We start from the raw sequence: 12,374 nt of genomic DNA on the forward strand, positions 1-12,374 counted from the left end.
AGATGTGGACTCTGACCACAATCTGTTGGTTATGAACTGTAGATTAAAACTGAAGAAACTGCAAAAAGGTGGGAATTTAAGGAGATGGGACCTGGATAAACTGACTAAACCAGAGGTTGTACAGAGTTTCAGGGAGAGCATAAGGGAACAATTGACAAGAATGGGGGAAAGAAATACAGTAGAAGAAGAATGGGTAACTTTGAGAGATGAAATAGTGAAGGCAGCAGAGGAATAAATAGGTAAAAAGACGAGGGCTAGTAGAAATCCTTGGGTAACAGAAGAAATATTGAATTTAATTGATGAAAGGAGAAAATATAAAAATGCAGTAAATGAAGCAGGCAAAAAGGAATACAAACGTCTCAAAAATGAGATCAGCAGGAAGTGCAAAATGGCTAAGCAGGGACGGCTAGAGGACAAATGTAAGGATGTAGATACTTATCTCACTAGGGGTAAGATAGATACTGCGTACAGGAAAATTAAAGAAACCTTTGGAGAAATGAGAGCCACTTGTATGAATATCAAGAGCTCAGATGGAAACCCAGTTCTAAGCGAAGAAGGGAACTTTACAGATGAATGGAAAAACTAGTAGAAGCCAACCTCGGAGAAGATCAGTTTGGATTCCGTATAAATATTGGAACACGTGAGGCAATACTGACCCTTAGAAGCTAGATTAAGGAAGGGCAAACCTACGTTCCTAGCATTTGTAGACTTAGAGAAAGCTTTTTGACAATGTTGACTGGAATACTCTCTTTCAAATTCTGATGGTGGCAGGGGTAAAATACAGGGAGCTAAAAGTTATTTACAATTTGTACAGAAACCAGATGGCAGTTATAAGAGTCGAGGGACATCAAAGGGAAGCAGTGCTTGGGAAGGGAGTGAGACAGGATTGTAGCCTCTCTCCGATGTTGTTCAATCTGTATATTGAGCAAGCAGTAAAGGAAACAAAAAAAAAAATTCAGAGTACGTATTAAAATCCATGGAGAAGAAATAAAAAGTTTAAGGTTCACTGATGACATTGTAATTCAGTCAGAGACAGCAAAGGACTTGGAAGAGCAGTTGAACGGAATGGATAGTGTCTTGAAAGGAGGATATAAGATGAACATTAACAAAAGCAAAACAAGAATAATGGAATGTAGTCGAATTAATTCGGGTGATGCTAAGCGAATTAGATTAGGAAATGAGACACTTAAAGTAGTAAAGGAGTTCTGCTATTTGGGAAGCAAAATAACTGATGATGGTCGAAGTAGAGAGGATATAAAATGTAGACTGGCAACGGCAAGGAAAGCATTTCTGAAGAGGAGCAATTTGTTAACATTGAGTATAGGTTTAAGTGTCAGGAAGTCGTTTCTGAAAGTATTTGTATGGAGTGTAGCCATGTATGGAAGTGAAACATGGATGAGAAATAGTTTGGACAAGAAGAGAATAGAAGCTTTCGAAATGTGGTGCTACAGAAGAATGCTGAAGATTAGATGGGTAGATCACATAACTAATGAGGAAGTATTGAATAGGATTGGGGAGAAGAGGAGTTTGTGGCACAACTTGATGAAGAAGGGATTGGTTGGTAGGACATGTTCTGAGGCATCAAGGGATCACCAGTTTAGTATTGGAGGGCAGCGTGGAGGGTAAAAATCGTAGAGGGAGACCAAGAGATGAATACACTAAGCAGATTCAGAAGGATGTAGGTTGCAGTAGGTACTGGGAGATGAAGAAGCTTGCACAGGATAGAGTAGCATGGAGAGCTGCATCACCCAGTCTCACAACTGAAGACAACAACAACAACAACAACAACAACAGTTAACATCAGAAAAGCTTGTATTAAAGAATTTCAAACAAGTAATAATTACCTGTTAGCACCAGAAACAGGTGTTAATGAAGCACACTATGAAAAATTCCTTGTTGTCCATTTTGGTAACAAGTTAAAATTGAGTCAACAGACAGATAAGCTAAACAAGCTGATTTCAGTGAGTTTTGTTCTTAGAAGCAACTATCATTGTGTTGACCAAAAGACAAGGTGTGGTCTTATTTAGCAGACTTTCACTCACTGTTGTCTTGTGGAATTATCTTCTTGGGCAGTATATATAAAGCAAATAAAGTTGAGTGGTAAGAATATTGTCTGAAGAATGTAATTGTACATGTTGCATAAGCATTCTTAATGATGTTGGCCTTATTACATTCTCTTCTCAAAACACTTATTACTTAATATTTTTTTGCTGATAGTTAAAAAATCAGTTTCATCTGAACTTTGATTTATGCAGTCCCAATACAAGACACAAAAATAATTTTGTTGTCGCCTTGTCTAGGGTTCAGAATGTGGTAATGTGCTCAGGAGAGAAGATACTCAACAAGCTCCAATCCAACATGAAGGAAGATACTGGGAATTTTTATTGCTTTATCATGTATGTGAATTTTGTACACTTTGTGTCTGTCTCTGTACTTTACTGTACTTGTCTAAGATTTCAAACTATATAATATCCTAAGAAATGACAATGAAACTTTTGATTACAGCTATTATCCTCCTATGTTATGAGATAATCTTAATGCTTTTGTCATTCTGATACTGAAGTTTAAGGCATTTTCGGTCAAAAGCTGTAATGCAGTGTCTCTTTAAATCACATGATATACTGTCAATTTTAGTACTATGAATGATGTTCTTTCTGCTTTTTCCACTTTCTTGGGATTTGGCCATCACCATACTGGATGACATATTTATTATTAACTACAAGGTATGGTGTGGGAACTTCCTTATTTAAAATAATTGTAAATAACAAAGTATTGAGACATCAATTTAATTTTTTTCTTTACAAAGAGGAACATCTACAGTTTTGGTCCACTTTTTCGAACATGTCTCTGTTAGTGTTGGCAATAGCAACATGAATATTGTTCCATAGTTCAGCCAGGCTCTGTGGATGACTGGTATACTCCATGGATTTGAGATAGCCCCATGAGAAAAAGTCGCATGGTGCTAAATCTGGTGTGTGTGCTGGCCACTGGAGATGATCCCTCAAAAGAGATGAGATGATCGGGGAAGTGTTTGCGCAACATGGTCATCGATGTTGTGTGCTCTGGCGCCATCTTGTTGGAACCAGACATCACTCACATCCATTTATTCAAGTTTGGAAACATAATGCTCGGAAGTGACCATTGCTGCCTTATCATTCTCTTCAAAAAACCATGGGCCAGTAATGCCAACTTTAGATAGTGCACACCAAACAGTCACATGTTCTGTATGCACAGGCTGCTCATGAAGTTCTTGGGGGTTTGTGCCACTCCAGTACCACATATTTTGTTTATTCATGCAGCCAGAGAAATGAAAATGTCTCTGAAGAACACTAAGGCGTCATGAGGCAGCTCACCAATCAAGGCTTTGCACGCATTTTTTCGTGAAACAGCATGACATGGACAAAGTGTGTGCACCACTGACAGTTTATACAGATGAAATTTCATCTCTTCATAAAGAATTTGTCTCACTGTGCGTTCAGAAATTGCAAGAGCAGCTGCATGTTTGCGTACACATTGCTTGGTCGAATTCAAAATCGATATCTTTATCCTCTCAATGTTTTCAGGCATTCTGGTGGTTCTTTAAGGTCCTGGTTTCTTTTTCTGCGCACTTCCAGTATCCGTAAAGGTGTCTACCAGCATAACAATCAGGAAGATGACCTCCAGGCACAATGTTGAAGTGTTTCCTGAATGCACCCTGAGTGCTGATGACTGAACGTCCATTCAAAAAGTAGGCCAGAATGGCGAACACATGATCCTCTCTTGCCCAGTGCATGATCACAATGTCAGTGTAAGATTCAGAATAATCTGATGGCTGATCCTTTCACACCAGAAACATACATACCTGAGCCCTTTTCAGGGCCACAGTTAACGATTATATCTATTAACATAGAAGGCATAACCACAGCCAAAGAAGAACTGCTATGAGAACTATGCAGTCAGCACCAGTGCCATATACTGTGCATACAGGAGACAGAAGTTGTGACATGTGCAGACCAAAAATAGACAGAATGCATCTCCCCATCGAAAGACCACATGATAAATATAGAAGTGCCATCTTTGTTCATCCAGATATCCAGATCTTATCAACAGCATTCACAGAGGAAAACAACATTGAAATTCTTACTCTAGAAACAGTTAATTGCACCATTACATTGCTTTATAAACCAGCTGGTGCTGAATTCACTCTTAACAAACCATCCAATTTTCTAAATACACATGTGCAGATTGTGATCGGTGATTTCAGCAGCCATAGTACCATTTGGGGCTATGATCATGAAGATGAGAATGGGACAGCAGTTCAAGTGTGGGAAGAAGCAAGTCACCTGATTTTAATCAATGATGCAGAACTGCCTGGAACTTTTTACAGTGGCAGGTGGAGGTGAGCTTACAATCCTGGCCTAATTTTTGGTAGCACCAGTACCAGCCAACAATGTGTAAATTCTGTCTGCTCTCTAATACCCAACTCGCAGCATAGACCAATAATGTGTCAATTATTTGCTGCTATAAGACCCCAGAAGGTATTGTTTCAGAGAAGGTTTAATTTAAGAAGGCTGATTAGTCAAGAAAGATTTGTAGAATTGCTGGACATTAAAGTATCTTACATAGAACCAGTACCTGAATGCTATGACACCTTCACGGCAGCTGTAAAGAGATGTTCGAGAATGTCTATTCCTCACAGCTGTCAAACATCTTATATCCCTGGGCTTACTCCAGACCAAGCCATCCTACTAGCAAAGTACCACTACATATTTGAAGAAAACCCTTTCAGTGAAGCAACTGTGGAAGCAGGGAACAAGCTTGTTTCCTCTATAAGGGAGACAAAATGGGATAAGTGAATAAAAAATATAGAAAACTTGGATCTGAAGAGAGACAGCCATAAAGCTTGGAGACTTCCAAGATGCCTGAACAATGATCCGACTTAAAAGCATTACACATCGTAATATCACTGCCAATCAAATAGCACATCAGTTACTGATGAATAGGAAGCCAACACACAAATTACAAAAACTGACATTGCAAAGAGAAGAGCAAGAGGAGAGTAATGACCTTTCATCATCATTCAGCATGGAAGAACTACGGAAGGCTATAAAACAAAGTAAAAATGGAAAATCAGCTGGCTTTGATGATATACGAACTGAGTAAATCAATCACTTCGGCTTAAATACAAAGAAATGGATTCTCCAACTTTTCGATAACTGTGTACGCAGAAACCAAATTTCATAGATGTGGTGGAAGAGTCATGTGATTGCTTTGCTGAAATCTGGAAAAGAAGGGAATGATCCATAGAATTTTAGGCCAGTTGCACTATTTTGTCATCTTTACAAATTGATGGAAAGACTGATTTTGAATCAATTAACCACTCACTTATACCACAGCAATCGGGATTTCGTCCAGGTAAAAGCTGTAGTGGACAATAGAAGATGGATTTGAAGCTCAGAAGGTGACAGGAGTGGCATTTGTCAACTTATAAGTGGCGTATGATATGGTCAATCACCAGCTACTATGGTCTACAATTTGAGCAAAGATTTAGGTCTAACCAGACTCATCGCCTCCCTTCTGCAGAATCGTCGGTTCTTCATCAACTTTCAAGGGCAGCGTAGTCGATGGAGACTACAGTAGAATGGCCTCCTGCAAGGAAGTGTTTTGACTCCAGTTCTGTTTAATACATAGACGAATGACCAACGTATAACCCCAAGCACAAGGAGCTTCTTACATGCTGATGACTTCACTCTAGCCACCCAGAGCACAGATTTTAAATCAGTGGAGAAAAACCTCACAATTCCCTTGAAGATCTGTCCAGTTACTACAGTACAAACCAGCTTAAACCGTACCCTTCAAAGACTCAAGTGTGTGCTTTTCATTTTAGAAACAAGGAGGCCACTTGCTAGTTGAAAATAGTATGGTCGGGGGTTGAACTGGAACGCTAAGAGACTCCAAAATAATTAGGAGTGACACTTGACAGATCTCTCACTTTCAAAAAGCACTGCATGAAATGCAAATCAAAAGTCTCCACCAGTAACAATCTCCTACGAAAACTGTCTGGATCACAGCAGGGTAGTCAACCTGAAACAATCTGAACATCTGTAATGGCACTATGCTATTCTATGGCAGAGTATGCGTGTCCTGTTTGGTATAATTCAACTCATGCCAGACAAGTGGATGTAGCTCTCAACAAAACCTCCAGAATTATAACAGATTGCTTGAAATCCACTCCAGTTGAATAGCACCACCACCTGTTTGAAGAGAGATAGTTGCAAACAAGGAAAGAATGGCAGTGGAACAGGAAATTACTCATCCTCTGTATGGGCATGAACCACATCCGCAATGATTGAAGTCAACGAAGGGTTTGCTTAGGACATCAAAGTAACTGAGAACCAATGCTTAAAAAGCTAGGTTAGAACTATGGAGGGCTACGACCTACCTTCCCTATGGTTGGAAAAGAGAAGCTTTACCTCCAGGCCATGACAGCGAATTGACAACTTGGAAGTCTCTGAATAGACTGAGATCTGGAGTGGAAGTTAACCTGGCAAAATAGGGATACACTGATCCAAATGATATTCGGTGTGACTCTGGAGAAGAACAGACAGTATGGCACATGCTTCAGTCTTGATTGTGTCCAATCTCCTGGACAGATGACGAACTTCAATGAGCATGACAACCTTCAATGAGTAACAGAAAATGCACTGGAAGTGGCCAAGTTTTGGTCAACAGCAATTTAATCATAACTGTATAAAATGTATGTACATGTACCTGTATGTTTCTGACACGAGAATAATAATAATAATAATAATAATCACTGCACTTTTGGTTGTGCTGAAACCCATGCAACAATGAGCAATAGCCACTGTGTGCTGCATGTTTCAAATAACGAAGTTCCCACACCACACCCTGTATTACGTGGCATCAGCTGGATAGCATAAAAGTATTTATTTATTTTAGCAGAATTGTAGGGAAAGGGATCAGTTTCAAATATCTATACACATACCATTGAACACATTATCTGTCCTTCAAAATAAGAAAATTGTTACTTTTTGGAAGGTCAGTTAAAAGAAATAAACTTGTGGAAAATTTTTGTGTTTTAATGAAAAAATATTCTCTCCATTTCATTTTTCTATCAATAACACATGGAAATTACAGTAACTGTCAGCAGTGGCTATCTGAGACTTGTTTATTAACAATTTTAATGTCTCTCATGCATAAAATTCTGGAGAACAAGAGTATCAGTGATTAGTCAGCTTTAACTGCTCATAAATCATTTCACAAACAGAAAGTCTAGTCTATAAAAAATATATATGTATATCTATATTTACATATACATGCACACATACAGAGGAAATTTAAAAACAGTAAGAGAAAATCTATGTATTCCTCATTTCATATATGGTTATGGAATTATTAACAAATTTATTTTACTTCTATTTATATATGAACAAGTTAATATAAAATTTAAATACAGTAATATGCACAGTACATTAATTTATACAACACTTAAACAAACATAGTAGTTAGTTACAAAAAGTATCTTCGGTACCATAGGCCGAAAGGAATCTGACCATGTTACTGTGGTCTTTGTGAGCTCGCACGATTTGCACTGTTTTTTCAATACTGTAGTATGTGCTGCAGGATTATCTAATGCCATTCCACCCAGTTACTCTCATTTTTATTTCACACATTTCTTAAAAGCTTTGGGCATATAAATGTATAAATATATAATGGAAGTTATTGTACAATAATTAAGTATGCTGTACATTTTGAGCAGATTGAAGAGTATAAACAGGTAAATAAAAGGAAATCTTAACCAAGAAAACACTAACTTGTTAACTACATGAGAGAAGCAGTTTCAGGGCTTAAGAAAATTACCAAGTATGCATATTTAAAAAGTCAAAACTGTACTGGAGTTGAGTTTTCTGAAGCAGTTCTTCCTACAAGTAAGAGAACATTTGTTCTTTGGGCTCAAACAGTACATATGCAATATTTTCATCAAAGACATTTATGAATTTCATCAAATTTCTGAGCACAGTTGAAGTATTATGTTCATTGAGCAATCTTCTTCTATAATAAGGCTGTTTTAGACCTATGTAATGGTTCTAAAATATACATTTATATATTTCATAATCATGCTATCAGTTTAATGCAAATTGGAAACCTTCATCAACTTTTCCATCAATAATGTATGTAGGAAAATTATGAATGTGACAGAAATTATTCATTATGGTTATAACTTATGAATATGAAAAAGTAATAATTATATTGAATCTCTCAATTTCTTCTGCCAATTTTAATTGCTATCCAGCCATACCCTGCATGTTAAATGCCCCATTCATAGGTTTCACAAAGCCTTATGTATAAACATTACTTACCAGAGACTGGCAGGTGCATATACTAAAAAGTTTGGCAAGATATTCAAATGTCCTGAATTGTCTTTACTTATAAGCACACAATACACATTATATATTTCAAAACTGTCATCAGACTTTCACTCTTGTTGATAATGCTTATTTTTCCATATAAATGAAAGACTGAATTTAAAACTATGTAACAAACAATTGAAATAGAGCTCTCAGATACTATTTCAAATTCATCCAAAATTTAGTTTTGTAATTTGAAAGGTTCCCACAAATACTGCATTTGTTTCAACTTTTATTCCACACTTTCTGTTCACATTCTTTTACCTCTGAATAAGTCAGGTTACCATAGAAAATGGATAACAACTGTTGCAAATAGTGTACCACAAAAATTTCTATTTCTAAATAATGTTATAGGATATCTTGTATTTGGATGCTTAACATTAGACCACAAACAAGACAATGCTAAAAATTTCAATACTTGCAGTTTAATCCTCTAGAATGACATGAATGTCAATCTGGTACGTGGTAACAAAGAAAAAAAAATTGTTGCAGGCTTTTTTTTAACAAAAATAGAATACTCTTCTTGTTTCAAGTAGCACAATTAATTTAAGGAGAGAAGATATTCAGCTAACTGACTGAAACCTTACCCGAGGAGCAAAATACTGAAGTCTGCTACACTTTCCTTTCTTGATACAAACTTTTGCAAACATGCTCTTGGCTTTGAATTTTACTTTAAAAGAAATAATATTTGAAACCAAAGTTTGATGTAAGTCACAACAAAAATAGCAAGAACCTTTGAAAGTACATAACTTGTTTTTGGTGTGAAAGATGCTGTCAGACACTGGTTGGTTTGTTACAGTTTTAACATGAAACAGTTCAGACCAATGTGAGAGGCCTAGGTAATGAAAATCAGTGTTTTTGACAAGTCATTACTATGATGCACTCTTAAACAACTCTTGAATAGCAAGAATATATGATCTGCAGAAAACAGTTAATTGCACCTGCCACTCTGGTAGTTCAATAAATGTAGGTCTCTTTAACGTCTAACCTTCAGTAGTTTCTGGTTCTTACAGTTTCCGAATAAACTGGCCATTAACTGCAAAGACAATATTATTGAATATTGCTATGACTGCTGAGTAATAATTGCAATTGTCATTAACTTAGAATTCTATCATAGTCAGTAAATTTTATGACAGCAAATATAAATGAAAAGTATTTCTAAAAAGTGCATTTTTATCATATACAACTAATGTACCATAACAGCCTGTTGTGAGAACTTCATCATGTGCTCAGATCTATAGTACATGAAATTTTCAGAACTCTCAGTTTTTATATCCCTACATGAAAACCCTGTTTAACACTCTAAATCAACCCTGTTTAACACTCTAAACCATATACAGACATAATTCTGGAACTGTCACTGGCCGACTAGGCTACTTGCTGGAGGCATACAGATGCATGGCTGTTGCCTATACTTATCATTAATGAAAATCATTGGCACTTTATTTTGGGATTTGTTAATAGGCAACAAAATCAAAGAAAGTAATGTTTTATGCAGCAAATTGCACAACACAAATGAAAATATCAGGTCTATATAACAAAAACAAATGCATTAAGGAAATATTTAGCTGTACTTTTGTGTAAGGAGAAGAAATTCAATATCCTCCATATTTATACAGTAGTAAAACACTGACTCACTTGCTTGCTTTATGTTTCTTTGGCCTCACATATACATTTTTAGGTGTGGCACCTACTATTCACACTTTAAAAGCACTTGTTAAATATTCATGGAATGTCCACTGTATTTCCTTGTGATTAAATTATGAATAATGTCCCAGTATATTTCACAACACGACACGAAAGGCCACCACTAAAGGATGAATATGTATCAGACAAGTTGTTTGTGGGGCCAGTTTAAGGAAGACATAAAAAGATAGTCTGTATCTGTTGAAAGTATGGAATGTTAATCATCCACTAAGAGAAATAATTCTCTCGCTGTTGAAATAGCGGAAGAGGCTGGACTGGAGACAAGTCATCTTCATCAAAACTTGACTCAGTTTTTAATGGCAGGGTTGCAAGAGCTTTTACTGTAAACAACAAAATATATATTAGAACAGATAAAGAAAATACACAATTTAGTAGCATATGACACAGATAATGATTTTCTTTGTATTTCAGACATTTAGTGTACTCCCAGTTTATTGGTCTATTTGTTACACCAAAGTGTTGGTTTTGATGAGGAGTTCTATATTTTTTAACCATAACATAATTAACACAATATGAAAGAAGAGCAAAAGATTATATCTCATGTTTCACTTAAAGAAAGACAATCCTTATATGCTCTCATCGGCTGTACTAGATGGCTTTTCCCCAGTAAATACTGTTTACGAGCCATCTGTTTCTTTCTGCATTAGGGCCTTCTAGGAACTAGATACCAATTTCAGTTCTTCATGATTTGAATTAATTGTTTTGTGGTCATATCAAATGAAACACTTAGTTCTTGGATGTTTCAGTTAAAATAAACTGACATGTCGTAACATACAAGTACTCCTTTTGTGATGAGCAGATTTCTGCATGGTGGCATTTGGGATGTTGATCAGACAAAGAGCAATATTGAAGTGTATACAATGAATTCTGAGCAATAAGAGTTCTTTATCAGGAAGGTAAAAAGAAAAGGCATGAGGAGGAAAAATGAGGAAGATAAAAAGCATTACCCTGGAGTCCTCCATCCCTCCCAATCCAAAGGGAGGCAGGTTAATATCCCTCTGTCCCTGCAACTGTTATTTCTCTTTATACAGATTACTGGGGTGGCACTTTCAGGTCCTTGATAAGGAGGAATGGGTGCAAATGAACAATGTACGCAGCAAGTAGGACATTGTGCAGTTGATGATATGGGTGTAACTGTATGTTTCGCTCCTCAGGTCATCTGGATTCTCCATCCGACAATTCAAACTTTATAAATGTAAATTTTCTCCGTCACGTACCTGCATTTCTCAGTCCAATTCATCAAAATTGTCTATGGAGATTTCTCACAATACTTCAATTAATATCCATTAAACTGTTTAGAATGCACTTAAGTACTGCAATTTACACCAGCATCTCCTCTAAAAACACTTACATTCATAATTTACTGTTTTCCTTCCATTTTCCTTTCTCGAGCTACTTCCTTTTTCCTTTTGTGTTTTTAATTGTGTTTATCTGTTTCTCATTTTTTTCTACGGTAATCTTCTCCTTCTTTTTTTGTGCCCCTTATTGTTCACATAAAGACTGAGAAATCTATCCTTGTGTTTGACAGCTTTCCACTTCTCTGCTCCTTGTCTTCCTAATTTGCAAGGTTAATTTAGTGTCCACAGACCTAAGTTACTAAATACTGACCCTTCCTACACACTATTCATTGTTCAGAAGACTTCTGCCACATTTACTAAATTTATCAATTAGAGATATGTTTCATCTTGCTTTTCACACACACACACACACACACACACACACATTTAACTTTTCCATCACTTAAATTACTGAATCAAAATGCACAGAGAAGAAAAAAATATAATGGTAGAATTCATAAGTGAACTGATACCAAAGCTATTTCTCTGTGTCAAGGTATAATGTGCCAACATTATCACCTCTATCAATTTACAATGACAGTTTTTATTGACAGGAGAAAAGACGGGTTGCACTGTTCTTCTCTTAATCCAAAAAATATGGAAGTGAGGAAGTGAAACAAACTAATGAATTTAATGGGAAACTTGCAATGAATATCAAAGACTAACTATTTAAAAGCTGCAGTGCACCTGTCTGTTAGTTAAATTGTTTTTGTTTTGACACCCTTGTGTTCACACTTTTTCCCACAAATGTACACAGGTTGGTGATTTATAAATGTGTGTGGATTTTCTCTCTGTCTGATGAAGGACTTAGTATAATAGCTAACAATATCAAGCAGTCTTTTTTGATGGGCATCTCTGGTATGTAGTGAGTAGTAATCTATCCTTTTCATATTGCTCTTGTGCACTTTGATGTGCCATGCTG

General features: G+C 36.4%; 1 protein-coding gene across 1 annotated transcript in view; it reads right to left on the minus strand.

Annotated features, from left to right (window-relative positions):
- Nucleotides 1-7,058: 7,058 nt before the first annotated feature.
- LOC126413204 (zinc finger C3H1 domain-containing protein-like) overlaps nt 7,059-12,374 on the minus strand; it is a 525,925-nt gene continuing 520,609 nt past the window's right edge. The window contains exon 20 of the mRNA XM_050083100.1: nt 7,059-10,435. Coding sequence (XP_049939057.1) covers nt 10,323-10,435 — 113 coding nt within the window. The 3' untranslated portion in view covers nt 7,059-10,322. The remainder of the gene's footprint in view (nt 10,436-12,374) is intronic.

This window comes from Schistocerca serialis, chromosome 7 (genome assembly GCF_023864345.2).
Source record: "Schistocerca serialis cubense isolate TAMUIC-IGC-003099 chromosome 7, iqSchSeri2.2, whole genome shotgun sequence".
Classification (NCBI taxonomy): Eukaryota; Metazoa; Arthropoda; class Insecta; order Orthoptera; family Acrididae; genus Schistocerca; species Schistocerca serialis.